Genomic DNA, 19450 nt, shown 5'->3' with positions numbered 1-19450 from the left:
TATCGTGTGACACATAGAAGAAGGAAGCAAACCAGGCTCCTTTTTTTTTTCTTGCCTTTTCTTTTCTTCTCACCCACGGCTTCATTTTAATGTGAATTAATTAAAGCAGAGGAAGACAAGAGGGGTCATGCATGGGAACAGAGATGCAAAAGGGAAGCTGCCATGTCTCCCCCTCCCAAGCATTAGAGTGTGAATGGGGCTGTCCACCCTCTCTGTAGGGGGCCTCCCTGTCCTGAAACATGTGAGCTCATTACACATTTCAGGCTCCTGTTTGATATGTAAACATGAAAACGTACACACAATATTCTGGAATCTAGATATTAGATCTAGATATTTTACAGTGTATGAGCAATGTAGATGATGGCACTGACTGGGAAAAGCCTAAAAGCTTAAAAAGTATTTCCTTTTAGCTATAGCTAAGCTAAATAATTGCTTGCTAACCGACAAAATAAGCAATTCCAACTTCCTCAAAGTGGCATTAAACCAGCAGAAATATTGAATTACATCCAGTTACATACTTTCAAATAATATTTATCGCCATAAGGAAAAATGCATGTGAAACACATCAATTAATTAAAGAAACCAGTAGGATACAAAAGAAATTAATATCTTTATGCTTTAACAAAAAACTTGATTTCACCTTTCACCTTATTAATTTTATTTTATATTAAAGTTATCATATATTGGGTATTTTTAGGTAATCTGTTAATTTCTGCAGTGAGAGGCTAGTGTGGGGAAAAACTTCTGTACATTATCTGATGCACAGGTGTGGAAAAAGAGCAGCGATGTGCACAGACACTGATGATGTTTCAGTGTCAGTAAAAACGTCAGTAGGCTTAACTCTGAAGGAACACTGACGCAGCAAAATTGCATCAGTGTTAATCCCATCTTAATCACGACATAATACTAATGACGGTGCAGGCTTACACACACACACACACACACACACACACACACACACACACACACACACACACACACACACACACACACACACACACACTCTTTTAATGCCATCAGTGGTTGCTGCACATCTTCTGCAGGTAAAATGTCTTGTTCTTCTCTGAAATGTCTGTAGCAGAATTTATTTATTTATAGCTTCACACTGAAGTCTGTATCCCACTGTCCTGAAAACATAACATATGTACACAGACGTACACACAGGGGGATCAGGCCTGTTCTGGCAGCAATCACAGAAGCAGACAGTGACTCCACTGCTGTTCGTGCAGATATACAAAACTAAAGCCTCGGTCAGCAGGGACCTGTGAACACCTGCTCTTAGCTCAGCTCTGCTCTCTGCTGCATGTGAAGGGTTAGTGGTGTGAACATGTGGTGCTTGTGGGGGCCACCGAGGTCATTTGTCTTCATCCATGGTATTCATTGGATTTTCTGAACTTCTACGGCAGCGTGCTCTGCTCTGACACAGCCATTCATCAGGACCACTGGACCACACAATGCAGCAGAGCCATCTCCTTTCACTAACGTGTTTTGTGGCATGCAGGTGGTTTATAAGAGGACTGCACTACGAATGGGCGTATGCGATTCCCATGACTGCTTCATTAAGCTGTGGAAAAGTTTTAGACATAAATGGCCTTTTTTATGTACTATTTTTAAAGTGTGTTAGAAATAAGTGACAGTCGAAATGTGTGTTTGTGTTTGTGTAGGTCATTGTTACTTGTCCTCTGATAATGTCTCTGACTGTACTATGCCGCTCTCAATAGGTCCATTTACTGTGTAACAAGAAAGCATTAAATGCTCCCTTCCATGTGAGCATGTGCAGAGCCTGAGGCAGAAAGTCTGGTTTAACAAAGAAAGTTTAAAAAGCCCCCACAGTGGTTTGGGTCTTGATGCAGCAGTGTCATCATATTTGTTTCCCTGCTGTGATGCGACGTGGTGCAGCTCATGTTTTCCACCTCTCCTCAAACTTTACATAAAATTTCATGTAATTTACTGCAGTAAAAAGTGAGATTACTTTTGAAAAACAAATAAAGCTCTGTTCCCTGAAACATTCTGACAACAGTACAACTTTGTCAGATGAAGAAGATGATGACTTTTGTTGTCTTTAAGTTTTCCAAATATTCACTCCTTTGTTTATTTCACATGGATGTATTTTTTTTAAGTTAAAATGGAAATTAAAAGGTTAATAAATCTGCTGTTTTTCCAGTTGTGAATAAAATTAATGTGAATAGCTGTGTACGTGTAGGCGTACTCAGTAAACATAGAGCTAGTTTTCATTCTATGCTTCTGCATAGATGTTAGGGAGAGTGTTTTCTTGATTTTACTGCTATAATGTGTCCTTCAGAGAGAGAGGGAGGGTTCACGCGCGGGTGTGTGTGTGTGTGTGTGTGTGTGTGTGTGTGTGTGTACAGTGTCTTACACTGACAGGCAGGTGTAATTACTTTCAGGGGTCTGCGGTGCAAAGTCTTCCATGGTTGGGAAGTTTTCACTTTGAGTTTAATTTCATTTTCAGTGCAGTGGAGTGGAGCCTGAGCCTTAAATCTGTGCTGACGCTGCTAGCTTTAAGGACCCTCACTGTTGTAGTAAAATAGATGCTCATGCAACCACTGACCCTGCTCCACCCCTGCTCTCCCCCACTGCCAAAGACAGTGTGATTATGCTTTGTGCGGCAGGATAAGTGTACTCTGATTGATCATTATTGATCAGAACTGTATTTGCCAGACAGTAATGGGCCTGCCCCTCAGGACATTATGTCTGCTGCTTCTCTGGCCCCCCCTTCTCCCCTATCTTTATGTCCTACTTCAAGGGCCCTCCTTCTCATTGTTTAGCCTCTAATCACAGAGCACTAAGCTCCTTCACTTTGCCTCCACTTATCTTCTGTGTTTCCATCTATGTTTAAGATAGAGGTTGAGGATGGAGGTGGATTGTGAAGTTAATCAAGTCAGGGAGCATGTGTGTTTGTTTCTCTTTACGGCTCTGTGCAGATCAAGACCTTTTTCCAGGAAGAATTTTGCAAAGCCTACTTTAAATGATGTTTTTAAATGTATTTGCATACCTGCTTGCTTGTGTGTATACAAACTTCTTTGAAGACTGCATCATGGTTGCTGGCAGTCACTAGGTGAAATCGGTCGGTGCTGCACCTGAAACCTCATTGTGATGCTTTGGTCTCTAGCAGATTGCTGTAGTGAATGAGACTGACCTGTCTGCAAACACTCAACGATAAAGTAGCTTTAAAACTTTGAAGAGTTCACCTTCAAATTAAAAGTGTGCCTTTTGAACCATGTTGGTTTCACTGGTGAGGCACCAGTTTTACTTCAGAATCTTTGCTTCTGGTTTATGTTACACACTTTCAGTTTCATTACTGCTGAGGGAGCAGATGGTGGTGAGTGTTTGCAGGCAAGTTGGTGCCTTCCACCAGGTGACCGAGGCAGTCTACTGTCAACCAAAGCAGACACAAGGAGGGTTTGGGAACAGCACCATATTTCCAGCCAGCAACCTTCAGCAAGCGTGTCACTGACCAGTCTCCAGGCCTGTGTGACTAAGACATACATCACAAACTGTTATAGTTCAGTGATAACTGTAAATATCTGAATTATATACTTTTCAGCTTTAAGCCAAAATTAATCATTAAAACACTAAAATAAGTGGAGACTTGACCCCTCTTCCTTTTGACAAAGCCGAGCAGTAAGTGCCTTCAAGATTGAAAGTACAAACTTAACTAAATAGAAAAAAGAAACTGTTCCATGGGACGCATATGTCCAATAAAAGCAAATATTTCATTAGCATGAAAATATAGCTGATATATTGTCTTAGTCTTCTTTTTTTCCTCACTCCTCCGTGTTGTATCCCTGATGCAGGGCTCTGTACTTGGGAACATTTTTCCATTTAGCTGTATAAATCTGATTATATGTGTGGAAAAAAATCACAAACTGCGCTGTGCTTTTCTGCAAAACAATCATCCAACATAATTTCCCCTCCTCTATCCAAGAAGTCAATTACAAACATGGGTTCATTAAACAATGGTTTCACTTTAAGTAATAATTTTTTATTGTACCATAACGACTGATTGTGGAGTCTGCCAGCTTGTTTACAATACAGATAGACCGTCTTGAGCCTCTTTGTTCGTACTCCTCACAAGCAATAGACGAAGTCTGTGTGAATGCTCTGATGAGCGTGGAACTGATTACAGCTACACATACACACATTATCAGTACCACACACAGATTATATGACATGCAAAAAGCTGAAAACACCGTGCCACATTTTATTCCACAAGTTAGGCTCACCTGTTTGGCATTATAAAAGAAACTTTACAATTATGTAACACCGAACAGAAGTTGGTATCATTTTTTAATAAGATGTTTGTGCCTTGTCTGTACAGAGTGAAAAACCGGGCCGCCTCTGCCTGCACAGTGACGTCAGACATCACCACAAGCTTCGCCTGCACAGCTGAGGGCAAAAAAGGTAAAATTAGCATGAATGGTGATGGGTATCTGCATGGGTAATTAATTCTTTATAATGTTGATTCTTGAGCTAAACATTCATGAGCCATCTGAAACCGTTTACTGTCAATGGATGTTTGTGTCGGTTGTATAGCCATTGTTGAGTTTGAACATAGTTCTTGGGTATAAGCAAAGTGAGATTTAAAGACTCGATCAGAGGTTAATTGTCTTGATAACCTCAATATTTTTCTGCAGTGGAGGTGGGAGCTGTTGGCTCTGCACTGCTCTCTAGGAGATAAAGCACTTCCTCATCTGCATTTTGTACTGATAATGGAAAGCAGGTCACTTGACATGTACTCTGCTTGCATAAAGGAGGGCTACACATGCAGCCACTGTCAGAAAACACTCTGAAGTGTCCCATAGCCGTCTCTCTGGTTTCTGTAACAGCTGCTTTGCTCTGTTTCACTCTGGTTGTTGTCATGAATGTGTGAATCTGATTTATAGCTCTTTTGTTTTGTTAGCTTCAGGAAGCATTTTGATTTGTCTCCGAGCTGTCTGCATTCACCCACAAAGCCTTTTCTAACATAAATTCAATTTTGTTACTGCTCAGGCTAATTTTTTCTTAAAATATATAGTTGAGTCTTGACATGTACTTTTCATCGTGCTGCAATTTACACATATATCAGATCTTCTTACACAGCATAAGACAACATTAAATAGTTAGAAAAGTGCAGTGGATTCATCAGGGAGAAATATTATTAGTGACATTTTGATGGAAAGAAACGTAAATAAGTTAGGATGTGTGTGTGTGTGCTGAGTGTGCCCGCAACTATTTGCCTGCACTCGGTTCTGTGTTGCACATGAAACCGCCTCATAATTGTTCTTACAGGAGACAGACATTCTCACGATCTCTAATGGACGCTGTAGCTATCCTGTTAATATCTGTGAATGTGTTACTTCACTGTGAATAAATCTGATATAATCTTATCTTCAGTGCGGTTAAGAATCTGGATTTTTCACACATTTAGTTAAATAAATTAAATGAATCTAACATTTCCCAGAAAAGTGATAAGTGCCAGGGCTACAGCTAAGTCTTTATTCTTGATTAATCAGTTAATCTTCAAGTGCGCAACCTAAGGCGAACAGAAAATGTTTTAGAGCCCAAACTGACTAAATCAAATGACGTGTCTTTTGAGAAATGTTGATTACGCGGCAGATTTTTTGCATGAAACTACATGTAGAAGCAGAGACTATGGTACAGTGTGCTTGTATCTTTCAGTACAGCTGTTAAGTCAGCTGCTTTTGCTAAGAAAGGCTGTCATGGTTCCACTTGGCATCTGAGGTTCATGACCCTTTTCCTGCAGGGACTTTTCCTGAAATGCCCTTTAACAGTTCACTGAATCATCATCATCATCATCAGTGTCATCATCAGCTCCTGGCAAGTTGACTACTGAGAGAAAGGGGAACTAACATGTTCTGTGTGGAAATGAGCGGTGCTGTTTCATAGAAATTTTTCTGCGGCAGTGGCAATTGAAACATCAAGTGATGCAATATGTGAATACTTTCATAATCATCTTGACCTCCCTTCTGTGATTTTTGCACAATCCCTTCAGCTTTCTGTTCAGCTGCGTTTTCTCACCACTACCACAGATAAACCAGTGAACGATGAATCGCGGTGTGGGCTGCAATTTGTGATCTTCCAACTGGATGCAAATCATTAGACTCATTACATCAGTGCCTGTGTGTGTGCGCGCGTGCTAAATGAATCTAGCTCTTTTCACCCCAACCCCCAGTCTTTCTGCTTCTCTTCCTCCTCGGCCTCACGAGCTGCTTTAGTGTCCTGGGACAGCAGCCTGACGGACAGACAGGCAGATGGAAGTGACGTTGGCGACATCAGCGGGATTCAGCAAAAGCAAAGTAGATGGAAATCAATGGCGACAATGACAGTGGGGTCAGGAGAGGTTGGGGGAGGAAAGTGAGTGGAGAGGAAAGAGCTGCAGCTTAGTAAAGTTCAGTGTAAGATAGAGATGTCTCCTACAAATAACTCAAACGGACCTATGAGCCCAACACATTGTGTGCTTCCTCCCAGCCTGGTGTGCTGCAATGCTAGTGTTGTTTAAAGTGTTTCCTTGAAAGTATTGTTGTTGTTTAGTGTTTCCTGGTTCACATTAAGAATGTGATTTCTCTGTAAAGAATAGGTCTAATTTGGAATAGGTCATGGGGTGCAGTCTGTTGGGATAATATCAGAACAACAAGGCTGGATTTACATTTATTTCTTAGAGGATGTTTCCTGTTGTAGGAAAATGTGGATCTTTAACAGCTGGTTTTTGACAGTGCTGCCTTGTCAGAAGCAGAGCCTCCATTTGCCACGTATGCCAACATCAAATTTGGTTATCAAATCTGTTGTTGTGGAGGGAAAGAAGGTTGCCTCTTCAGTCTCAACAGGGAGTTGCAGGCAGACACCTGCAGACATCCTGTAGCCTCCTCCTGACTCCTCCACTGCAGAGCGCCGTCCGGTCCACTGAACACACACTGAACACACACTCACTCCCTTTTAATGGCACCAACCTTTCTGAAATCCACTGAGGATTTCTTTTTATTGAAGAGTTTACTATTGGCTTGTTATTTTTGACCAAAGCCACCTTTAAAGTGGATGTATTACGTCTATATCCAGCTCCATTTTTATTCTTGGACTCTGTAAGAGTTGCTTTGCATGACAAAATTAATGCCTGTTTATCTTATAGTGCAGCCCCTCAATTCATCCTCTGACTGCCCTTTAGGCCATGCTTCTTCTTCGTGTTCACACCAAACACCCTAGAATTTTTTGTCGGTCATTAATTATTAAATAAAAAAGATCATAGTTGAATTTTTAATGAAGTAAAGGTCAGTAAATTCGGGTCAGCATCAACACACTTTTGTTTTCCCTACATCAAAAAATTCATTCAGTTTAGTTTCACTTCATACTTTTTCAAACAAGAAAACCAACATGCTCAACTCTAAATAATCCATTTAATGGGAGCTCAGTAGGGCTGCACGATTAATCGTTAGAAAATTGCAATCTCAATTCATACTTATGTGCGATCTCATTTCCAAATGACGATTTTTTTTAAAAAGAGAGAGAAAAAGACGACGACGATTGTACCGCATTTTGATCCGGGACGTAATCTGCATGAAAACAAGCGCTCACTCTTCCTGCTCAACAAATGACAAGGGCGGAGCCTTATACCACGTGGTACAGAAGCTGGCTGCTAAAATTGGCAGGGAAAAAACAACGGAGAGCACGTCAGGGATGACGAGAAAGTGACAGGAGAAAATCCGTCCCGGTCAACCACCCAAACATCAATAACGGGAACCTTATACAGCGCTTCCCTATACCCGTCGAACTCCCGCAGGCACAAAGAAATTACGGAGGCTATCACTTATCACCTGACCACAGATATGGCTCCCATCAACACTGAGCAAAACGAGGGATTTAGGAAAATGATCAACACCCTAGACAAACGCTACACAGTGCCGTCCCGCAACTATTTTTCTATTGTTGCACTACCTGCTCAATACACGCAGTGTCGAGCAACGGTGGAGACGGAATTACAAGCAGTACAACATTTTGCGGCAACGACAAAATGTGAGACATTTGTTGTTTTTATGTTTATTTATTGTTTTTATGTTCAGTCTCAACTGTTACGAAGTTGATGTGCAGTTAATAAGTGCAATAAATATTTATACTGGAAAAGAGAATCGTGAGAGAATCGTGATCTCAATTCTAAGCAAAAAAATCCAGATTCTCATTTTATGCAAAATCGTGCAGCCCTAGTGCTCAGCCATGTAAGTGTCAGCTTATGAATGAGAACTTCAGCTCTCATACTTACACATATAAAGTATTTGCTATTACAAGGCAATAAGAAGAAACTGACAAGGCTTTCCTCTGTGTTTCCAATAGTCATGTAAAACACCACCAGGACCTAACCTCTAATAGGCAAAGGTGGCAACAATCAACAATACATCAATGTGCAACTCCACCCACATGTACAGATCATCGAAATGTGTACAAAACAACACACACCATTAACACTGTCTGAAACACATTCACAGACAAAAAACCCCAGACGACGACAGTTCCTCATTTAGTCAGCCAGGATACAAAGTTTGTAAATGATATATAAATACGTGACAGAGAGCTTACGTTCTCTGTCACCACCTCTTTTCAATGACTCACTCGCTTCAGGCTGAACACACTCAAAAGTTATAAGTTGATAAATGATGCTGTAGTAAAGAAGACAGTGTGCAGAAATCTCCTCAATCTCTCTTAATATGTACGAGTTACTGATGAGTCATTCCTCTTGTCCATATGTGACTGCACCTTATTTTCTTATCTGAAAGCAGGTTATGTGATAGTGAAGGACCAGTAATTAACAAAGATGTTTGTATCATGTTTTTGTGCTTGATTTTAGGGCTGTCAAACTGTCTCAGATCAGCTGTAGATGTTTTGTTTAACTTCTATATCATATCAGGTTAATAATGACTAACCTGGGGTCAGTCGAGACCTGGCATCTTCTTGCCTGACCTGTTCTCTTGCAGTCGTGGTGGCATGAATGCCAGATGTTGTACTCTGCTCCTGTCCGCCAGTCATACATTTCACCATCTGTTTGTCAAACCACCCCATGATGTAGCTCACACTCTAGTGTTGTTTGCACTGTTTGTAAGTGTTGTAGATGTTTTATATCCAGAGAGTTTGTTTTTGTCTTTTGGCGCGTTATCTCCTGTTATTATATCATCAGAAGCCCCTTCGTCTTTGTTCTTGTTGCCAGCATACGTCTGGTTCATCCCTCCTTATCGGTCACATTTCACTCTGATCTCAGGTCTGCCTGCATTGCTTTGACATACCAGTGAGCAGCACCTCCTCCTCCAGAGTGATTGCACTCATTCCGCTGGAAGCTGCACTCTTCTGCGAGCTCTGTCATTACTACCATCTAAGCAGTGTAATTACCAGCCTCGATGTGTGTTTGCGGTGCGCGATTCAAGCCTGCATCATGCTGGGCAAGCTGGAGTGGGTGAGCAGAGCGCGCGCGAGAGAGCGTGAATGGGAGAGCCAGAACAGGGGAGGTACATCCCTGAGCTAACTAATTACTGTATGTGAGTAATTAAAAAGCATTAAATGTCTGCTATTTATCTTCTGAAGTCTGTGCCAGAGACTGTGCTGGATGTTTCTGCCCTCCTCTCACTGAAGAGGAGGGAGATTAAGTCTTTTCTTTTTTTTTTCCTCCCATGTGTGTCTCCTTTTTTGCCTGTTTGTTTGCAGTCAATGATCAATTTATGTTGATTTGCTTTAAAAATACTCTCTTACTTTAAATACAACTGGTTCTCAAGATTCCCACCATCAGGTATACAATATATTAGCTCCTTACTGCTAATTACTTTGTGATGGGGAGGTTTCTTCCTCACACAGCAACAGCATTTGTTTTGTCTCAGTACCATTTACTTAAGAAAAACTTGGACTTTGAGTTGAGAATTTGACGTCCTGAGAGTTTGCATTTAAGAAAATTAACGACATTACCATCAGCCTCAGCTCTACTTTTGCTTACAGCTCATCGGCAGCTGTTAGTACTCTCGCAGATTTACAGTATTTAAACATCAAACATGCTAACCAACAGCATGTTAGTAGCACATGTGTGACCAAGTATTGCCACACAGTGCCTGTAGCATGGCTGTAGATCACATATGCACTGCATTACCTCACAGAGGGGCACCTCAAAGGCTGAAGTCCTTACTGCAGCAGCCTGGGTTTGACTCTGCTCCAGACCTTGAACTAACTACACGTCTCTCTACTTTTCTGTTTGTCCACATTATCCTATCTGCCAAAGGCCTAAAATACCAGTAACTAAATTAATAAAGTACACCTTACCTATACAATAAACACCAATAAACCAGGAAAACGCACCAATAAACACAGAGCACCAAGAGCTTCTATAGGATTGGATGTTATTTGGCATCCACATTAGAAAGAACGCAGGTTTAAGTCACTATGCTGTTGGCTTCACTCACTCTGGGAGCTCCTGTTAATGAGAATACAGCTGATCTGAACCATCTCCTTGTAAATGTGAGAAAGGACAACTTCAGAAAAAGTCCCGACCTGATTCACCCGGTGTTTTCCGGAGTTTATGTGTGAGAACAGCTTTAATCAGATGTGTTTCTCACTAAGGAGCTGTGTTCTGGCAAAGGTCACTGATAAAGAAGACCACACTCTCTACATTGCTTCTCTCATCAGGCACCTCAGACATATAATGAAGCCATTCTACCGCTCCGGCAGCTGGGGCGGATAATCTGCGATTGGGCCTCAGTGGATCACAGGACAGCCCTCTGAAAGAGGAAGGACTCTGTCAGAAAGCATGATCAGAGCAGGCGTCTTTGGGCCGGAAGTGACTGTGGTTCCGTAAAAACAAAGACATGATACATCCGCGCGGCTGTATGACGATAGGGAGATTCTGTTTGCCGTGAATGAGTTTTGTTGATGTTGCCCATGTGCGTGTGTTGTGTATGAGTAATGCGGTCTTAATGCCAAAAAGGACTTGAGCTAGCTCTCATAAAAGCCATTGTGTATCATAAAAGACACTGGGACCACTGTGAGCTGCCTTTACACAATGGAAAGCTCAACGTTATGCAAATTGGACTTTATAAAGCGATAGCCAACCCAGGAGTCGACATTTGTAGAGTTCACAAAGACGCGTGTAGCTGGAGAGAGCACATTTTCTGCTCGTTCTCACTGGAAATAGTTAAATGTTTAACTCCTGTCTTTCTGGAGCTTCCCTTGCAGCTTTGTGCGCAACAGTGTAGTGTGTCACTGCTTAAATTTTAATGCTGGACGTAGTTATGCAGCGGTTTGTTGTGTTTGAGCGTGTGTTCCTGCTGTTGTTTGAATCATATTACATTTTTTAAAGCGCTTGTCTTACGAGTAAAATTGTACTGCTCCTCTCTGATTAACTATGACCATGAGTTTGGTAACTGGTGAAAGTGAGGTGAAAGCACCATGTGATGACACGTACGGTTGAATGTGATGCAAGAAACAGGTGACAGATGAGTGGCATATATGATGGAAGTGGGGACATGAAACCCTAGGATTTTATGAAAGTTAAGTATAACAGCAGAGTAATATGGAACTCCAAAGAAGTACAAAAAATTAAATGGTGAGCAGTGGAACTTTATGGGCATATTTTATAAAGGTATATATGCAGATGATGAGCTTATTCACCGTGTGGAGCCTTATATAGATAAGAGCTTTAACCTCACAATGGAGAACTAAATGGAGACTGAGATTAGACAGAAACCTGAGAATGATAAAGGAAAGAGAGAAATTCTAGTGGTCTGTCTGCAGCATAGAGAATTAAGCACATTTACATTTCAGACATTAAGCTGAATATCATATTAATAACAAGTAACCCCCCACTGAGACTGCATTTTATCACATTTTCACACTTGCCAAATTCCCTGTTGGTATCTGCAGCTCTTAAAACATTTTCCATAACCCGTGGTTTCTGTTTCATCCAAAATAGCTGTTAAATATGTGCATTCTTTGTCCAGGTAAGCAGTAGTTTGGCTACAAAATGCTCTGATAGCTGCAGGTTATCAGAAAAAACACCTAAAAAAAAACAAAGAAAGTGGGATTGTCTTGACAGCACAAGGATAATATGTCTGCCAGTGTCGATGCAGGCCGGTTTTCTGGTTTTCATGGCTCTGACAGTACATGCTGCAGAGAAGATAGAAGTCAGACAGAACAACGTCTTATAGTGAGATGAGACTGAAACTGTCCACTGCAGCCACTGTCTTCATGCTGAACTCTGCTGTCACTCCCTTTCTTTGCAACCAATCAGTATTCTACCCAGGGCAAAGTTTTGTTTGTAGCCTCTGCATTGGTTGAATTCCCACAATCCCTCTCACAGCATAGCGAGAGCTGGTCAAATGAGCACAAACAACACCATAAATCCACATCAGTCTCTTCAATACTTATATGCTATGCTGTAGTTACTTAAATGTAAGTAAATGTTCTTCAAAGCACTAAAGTGAACCTTTTAACTGTTCGTCACCTGCAGTGAAGGTTTATCAGGTTTCTGTTTAGAAAGAAAGCTCCAAAGAAAGTCATTTGACTATTGCCCTCCTGGTTCCAGGGCAATAGTCAAATGACTATGGGTTTGGTTTAATTCTCAGTAAAATTTCCAAGTCGGTTTTCAGTTAAATGTGAGGTTTTAAATGATTTTGAAGATTATGACATTCTGATTTCATTAACTTTTTACGCAGCGTCCCAACATTTTTCACCGCAGAGCTGTACTGCCAAGATCCCTTACTGGGTCTCTCTTTACATTTGCATATGGACCACCATGCCAGCACATTATCATTTCTTGCTGTCACGCAGTCGAGTCATAACCACATCATGAAAAAAAGAAAATAAATAAATAAATTCCCTGCCGGTCACCCTAAAGTACCAACGAAATCAAAACCAAAAACACGCAACCATGACTTCAGTCTGTTGTCTGCACTCACAATGACCCAAGATCAGAATAGTCCAGTCTTCAGGTTGATCGAGTAAGCTGGACGTGACCGTATTCCTGTACCTGTTTGCTGAACGTGTAACCATAAAACCTCAGAAGAGAGAAAACAGAAGTCTTTATAAAGCTAGTTCATTTTTAAGACTTGGTGCTGTGTGAGTGTTATGTTAAAACATACTGTTGTGGTTCACCAAGCAGTGCTCCAGTCTCCTCCACCCACTTTCTTGACTTTTGATATCTACTTTAGCCAAAAGGGTGAGGTTTGGTAAAGTGTTCTTTTGCTTTCTCTTTCTCTCTCTCTCTCTCCTAAAAACTATGAACCACACAAAGTTGTTTGTTTAGTGTCGCGCGGTGGAAAGAGTAGAAACAGTAACTTCTTTGTGACTGTCACAGCCGTGAGCCCACATAACAGCGAACACAAATATAGGACGCTTTTGTTTTTTTGGTATATAAAAAAATTGGGGGGTTTCATTTACTCATGCTTAAAATACAAAACAATCATCAAATGGCCCAGAATAAGAAAAGAATGCATAGATTTTTGTGTTTATGTGTGCAGTCGCCCCCTCCCTCAAAGATCATTTTTGAGCCCTGCTGTAATCTATGCAGTGGGAAAATGCTTCAGTGTATTTAAACTGTCTGTGCACTCTCCCTGTTTGGATTTGTATTACTTTCTTGTCTGATAAAATTAGCTAGTGTTTCTGAGGTTTTAATCTGCAGCAGAGCAGCTGCAGCCTTCGTGTCCTGTGGGTGTGCGGCTTTCTGTGTGTGCGCGCCATATGTGATAATAATATCCCTTGTCAGCCTCCTGAAGATTAGCCTGGATGGGAGAAATCCTCTGTCATATCCCCTCACCTTATTTTCTCTCTCACTCTGGTTTATCAGTCCTACGTTGTTTTACAGTTTAGAGACTCTGAGTTTTGACTCTGTGGAAAAAATATGGGTCACACAGGCTTTATGATTTAAAAATCAGTGTATTTTAAGGCACATTTGTCTTTGTCTTAATATTTTTCCTGATTGTATGCCTGTTGTTGTTTCTCCTCTCAGATCTGCATCAGACATCATCCAAGAAAGAAGCACAAGAAGAAGAGGAGGAGGACGGCCTGGTTCCAGATTGGATGGACCAGTGAAGTCTTTCCCACCCTCCCTGTTAAAAGCAATGTTTTTGGGAGCTGGAGGTCGTAACAGCACCTTCCCCAGCACCCCTCCCAATATGGGATGCCAGCCCCCTGCCCCCCTGCCCTGAGCTCTCCTGGGGTGTCATGAATAGTTACAGAGACAGAGGGGTAACTTGCACCTCCTCAGACCTTCTCGATGGAGGCGGAGGAGGGTTGCCCCAGCACACTCCATTTCGTCACACCCCTAATGGGCACCCGGCGCTAGGTCCCTCTGACCCGGTCATCCAACCACGCATCTCTGTGCCCAAAATGGGTGTCCGTGCACGGATCGCAGAATGGCCTCCACGCCGTGCTCAGTCCCGGGAGTCGCTGCTCGAGAATGGGCAGATTGGCGGCAATCACTACGGCGATGACGGTTCAGTTTTATCAGTTTTGTCTGACTTCAGGCTGGTGCGGGGAGGAGTCGCCAGGTTGCCCCGGCGGAGGTCCAAGGATGTAGGAGAGTTTGGCGGTGAGAGAAGTTCTCCTTTCAGCCTGAGAGTGTTCCCACCTTTGAGAAAGCGCTCCAACAGTGAAGTGACGCTGAGCGAACAAGATGAAAATGAGGTGAGTGTGAAATCTCCCTCTAGTGCCTCTTTTACACGTGTAGGTCCTAACTGGATTAATTGTTTTCCTTTTAGCAGTAGTCCAGATTGAGTTAAATGACTCAAACAAACCAACTTTACAATGCATGACTTCACAATGACTGACATCCACAAACACCAGTGACTGAATGCAGGTGATACAGCTCTGCAATCTGCTCTGTGGACATATTTACACCGTCCAAGAAAACTTTAAAAACTTAAAATGTTGTTACTGCGTGTTTAGTCTAAACTCCTTTCTGTTATCACAGATGCTGTGGCACATGTCTGCGGTTACAGATGATCTTCCATTAACATTTAAACAAATAGTTTATCAAGCTTTGACAGGCGGATTTAATGGTATTAACTTTTCAAGCTATGCTGAAATCACATATCTGCGGTTTTAAAATTCTGTCCTGCTTTACTTTAATGTGATTAATGAAGTGAAGTTTTACATTTTCATGTCACTTGCTCTGTGAATTCATGATGTTGTTGTTGTGCAGGTTTATTTATTTTCAGCTGTAGTTAGTATGGGTTGACATGCTAACCTAATGAGATTGTTGCAGATGTTTTTGGCTGTTCCCTTACCTCCAGGCCACCTGCAGAAGAAATCAGACATCTGATAAAGACATCTTAAGAATATGTCTGTGTAGGTTCTGGCAGGTTGCCAGGATTTAAGTAAACTGACAAACTAAAAAGCGAACCACACGTTAGAGTGAGGTCTTTAAATTACTCTCTGTCAGTCCAAAATGTACTACGGTCTGCCCCAGGGCAGCTGTGGCTACAACCGTAGCTTGCCTCCACCAGTGTGTGAATGCGAGAGTGAATGAATAGTGGCATTGTAAAGCGCTTTGGGTGCCTTGAAAAGCGCTATATAAATCCAATCCATTATTATTATTATTATTATTATTACGGATTCACTTGGCTTTTTAACAATGTATACCAAACTGTTAATTGTAACTTAATTATAAAATCCGCAGTATAAGAAATCTAGACATTGTTCAGCCTTTATTCTTGTTTCATTGAAGCACTGATATTTCTTTTTTATAGATTTTTTATTTTTTTTATTTGAGGAGCTCTCTGTGTGACTGGTTTGATTGACAGCTTTCAGATTTGTCTAAAATCTGCTCCTAGATCGATAAAAGGCTGATGTTCTAACCACTGAGCTGTTATCACACATTGAAATTGTCTCCTCTTCTTGCATAAAGGTGGAGGCTCGAGGAGATGGCGGATTGGGGAACCGGTTCAGGGAATACGGTAGCACCTCCTCCATCGACATCCAAGGCATCCCTGACCAGAGCTTCTTTGACATGATCAGCCAGTTCCGCCAGGAGAGGCCTGACCAGCGCAGCTCTGCACCCATACAAATCGGGGAGCTGCTGCGTGCTCCAGACTCGCCACCTGGACCTCTCCCCTCAGCGCCCTCACCTGGTCCCACAGGTGTGGAAGACAGAGAGACAGGAAGGAAAGACGGCACTGAGAGAGTGAGAAAGAAAAGTGGAGGGACAGAGTCGTCGCTGGGCACCTCCTCTTTGTTTCGGAAACTTCGGAGCTCCAATAGAGGGGAGCTGGATGGAGGGAAAGGAGAAACTGTTGAGGACAGGGGAACACGAGCTGCCATCAATTCCTCCTTTAAATCGTGGGTGTGTCCAAAAAGCTTTGTCCACTTTGACGCTCAGAGCATCCTGTTTGACCTCCACGAGGCAGCGGCTCAGCGTGGCTTTGTCACGCAGAGGAGAAACACGGCCACGGGAGCATCAGCAGCCTCAGTGTCTCTGTCAGTCTCCAGATCCTCAGCGAGTGTAAACGACCCCATTTACTCCAGCATCGAGGATCTGACTCTGAGCCTCGACCAGGGCTCCACCACACCCTCACTGGGTGTGGACCCTCTAGATGGCGCTGGAGCCCAGAGCTCCAGTCCACTTCTCCTCTCCTGCCCACACTTCCTCAATGAAACCGGAGGCCACGGAGAGCGCAACATCAGCTTCCTCAGCTCGTCATTAGAACGAGGAGGAGATGGAGGAGGAGGGGACGGGGGGAGGGGATGGCTGAGGAAGAGTAACGCCAGCGTGTCAGTGGTGGAGGTGGCCACTGAAGAGCAGGCTACAAGACTGGAAAGACTGAAACTGTACAGCATAGAGCATGTAGACCTGGGCGCTAGGTACTACAGAGACTACTTCCATGGAAAAGGTAGCACTGAGTCATACACAGTTAACACACTCACTCTGCTGCAGAGCCATCACTTCCACTGTCAATGCTATAAATACTCTTTGATCTAACTGCCAGCTGTGTTCATGTCATAATCACCAGAAGTTTTCATTTCCAAGAGTCTCTTGAGTTAATAAGAAAAGGGTAGGGCTCAGTTTCTGACACATTTAGCATGGTACGCTTACCTCCGGCAAACACAGCGATGAAAATTGACTTACAAAGAACATGAAACAAGAACAAGATGCGACATGTTAGGATGTTCTATCTTTTCATTTCATTTCATTCATTTATTTATTCATTTTCAGGCACAACAAATACCTATATTGAACATAAAATACACAAAACAAAAAACAAAACTTGCCTGAAAAAGGAGTGGGACGAAGAAAACTTATTAAATCCCACCCCTATACTCACTCATCAACAAAAAAAAAACAATAAACTTCCCGCAGCTACGCCCATCATTGCATACAGACCCATCAACAGCCCCGGGCAGATACAAGCATCTAAGCGGCAGCTCGCAACCAACAATTAGAGCCTTCATAACTGAATACAGAATATATAAATTATAAATTGCATTACCACAGGTAACAGGCAGTAATAACTACAAGTAACAGACACACATACATATACATACATATATATCTACACACACAAGTACATATATGTACATACATACGCACACTTTATTTTATTTTTTTTTATTTTGGAATCCATACCAGCAATGGTAAGAGGACAGACATTACAGAGCACACTAAAACCCATCATTGAGTATACTGTGACCAGACCAACTGTTTGTAGAGAAATTTAAATCTATGAATATTTTTGCATTGTTTCAATTGTAAACTCAGACTGTTCCAGATTTTCACACCACATACAGACACACAAAAGCCTTTACGGGTTGTTCGAGTTCTGGGTAATTTGAATTCTCCAAAGCCTCTCACATTATAAACCTTTTCTCGAATTTCAAATCTAGTTTGTAAATTTGCCGGTAAAAGTTTAGTAAAAGCTTTATACAAAATTATGGATGTATTGTAATTAACCAGATCCTGGAATTTAAGTAACTTTGCCTGAAGAAAGAATTTGTGAGTATGATCTAGATAACCAGCCTTGTGAATAATACGCAGTGCTCGTTTCTGTACTGTGACTAATGGATTAGTTGTATTTTTATATGTATTTCCCCACACTTCCACACAATATGTAAGATATGGAAGAACCAGGGTACAGTACAGAGTACGAAGTGCATCTTTATCAAGGAATTGTTTCACTTTGTTCAAAACTGCGAGGCTTCTGGAAATTTTGTTTTTTTTTCTTTGATGAGTTTCTAGTAACCGAGACAACAGAAATCACTTCTCACTCATGAGAGCCATTAATCTGATTGAAAGACACAACAGTTATACTTCATAAACATTCAGTCTCAGTAATAAAATTGTATAAATTATCTTTATGTTTTAAAATCTAAGTACCCTGAAAGTGAGCACTATAAAACTAGATGCTAGATGCTAACAGATTTTTTTTAAACCGTGGAACAGATTTACAGACATACGTTTTCCACATTGAAACCCAATGTTTTTCATTCTTGTTTTTGATTACTGCTTATATGTGTCCAGATGTAGTTTCTGAAACAAGAAACACTTGCTCTGCTTTTTCTTTCTCTTTTCTAAGTGACTAATAAGTCTTTAAAAGTAGTCAAATTTCTTCATCTTGTCGGATGATGTCCGCCCACTGGTGTTAATCACTACTGAGAGCTCAACAATACTGACGTAATGATCTTCCTTTATAATCCAATTTGTGCCTCTTGCTGTCATCCGTTGGAGTTAGATTGTGACGATGTTGTTTGTCCATTCAGAGTTTCTCACATCTCATCCTGCAGCTCTTTATATCCAGCTGGGCCCCAGCGCTGAGCTGGCCAACCTCCCACAGTTTTTCTTACACGTGTACCTGTCTGTTCTGCTGGCAAACTCTGACCTGATGATACGCCACCTGCCTTTCTGCAGGTCGGGAGGAGCACTTAACAACAGTTGTTTTAGATCTGTTGTTAAAGGTCAAATGTCACACCAATTTTCAGAGGAGGCGGTTTGTGTGAGCTTGTCATTGGGCATTTCTTGTCAGCATCACCTCTTCTGACACTGTTGATGAAACTTCCCTCTGGCGTGCATCATCTGGCTGAAGCCTAATTAGTGACAGATGCTGTTAGCCGCACGTGTGTGTGTGTGTGAGCGAGAGAGAGAGACAGAGGCAGGCCTGCAGCCACACAGATAAAGGTTATCATTCCAAAAATATGTTCATCTGCTGACTTGTTTCCAGCTTAGCTGTCCCCCAAAACGCTGCAGAGATTGTGTGCGTGTGCACGTCAGAAAGCCTCATCAAAAAGCTGACATTTGCACCACAGGACGTGGCGTAGAAGCTGATCAGGCCCGAGTCTCCTAACGTGCCCATCATCCCCGTTCACTCCAGCGGTGGGATGGAGGAGGAGTACTTGTCAAACTGGATTCCTCCTCACAGTTCTGGAGAATTTGTGTTTCTTTCCATAATGCCTGCAGCACTGGCATTAGCATGGCTCAGCTTATGAG

At 42.0% G+C, this 19450-nt stretch overlaps 1 protein-coding gene across 5 annotated transcripts in view; it reads left to right on the top strand.

Moving 5' to 3' along the window:
- The window catches only part of sipa1l3 (signal-induced proliferation-associated 1 like 3), a 92445-nt gene that overhangs the window by 50917 nt on the left and 22078 nt on the right, over nt 1–19450 (top strand). For 4 of the 5 annotated variants that reach the window (XR_014270932.1, XR_014270933.1, XM_082503410.1 and 1 more), the window contains exons 2-4: nt 4340–4422; nt 13982–14658; nt 15881–16862. Coding sequence is in view for 3 of the 5 variants with exons in the window: in XM_082503410.1 (XP_082359536.1) it covers nt 14197–14658; nt 15881–16862 (1444 nt within the window). In the remaining 2 variants the exon portion in view is untranslated. The remainder of the gene's footprint in view (nt 1–4339; nt 4423–13981; nt 14659–15880; nt 16863–19450) is intronic. The other variant, XM_082503412.1, reaches the window with a different exon arrangement.

This window comes from Aulonocara stuartgranti (genome assembly GCF_965226115.1).
Source record: "Aulonocara stuartgranti genome assembly, chromosome: 14".
Taxonomy (NCBI): Eukaryota; Metazoa; Chordata; class Actinopteri; order Cichliformes; family Cichlidae; genus Aulonocara; species Aulonocara stuartgranti.
This window is presented reverse-complemented; position numbering and strand designations above follow the sequence as displayed.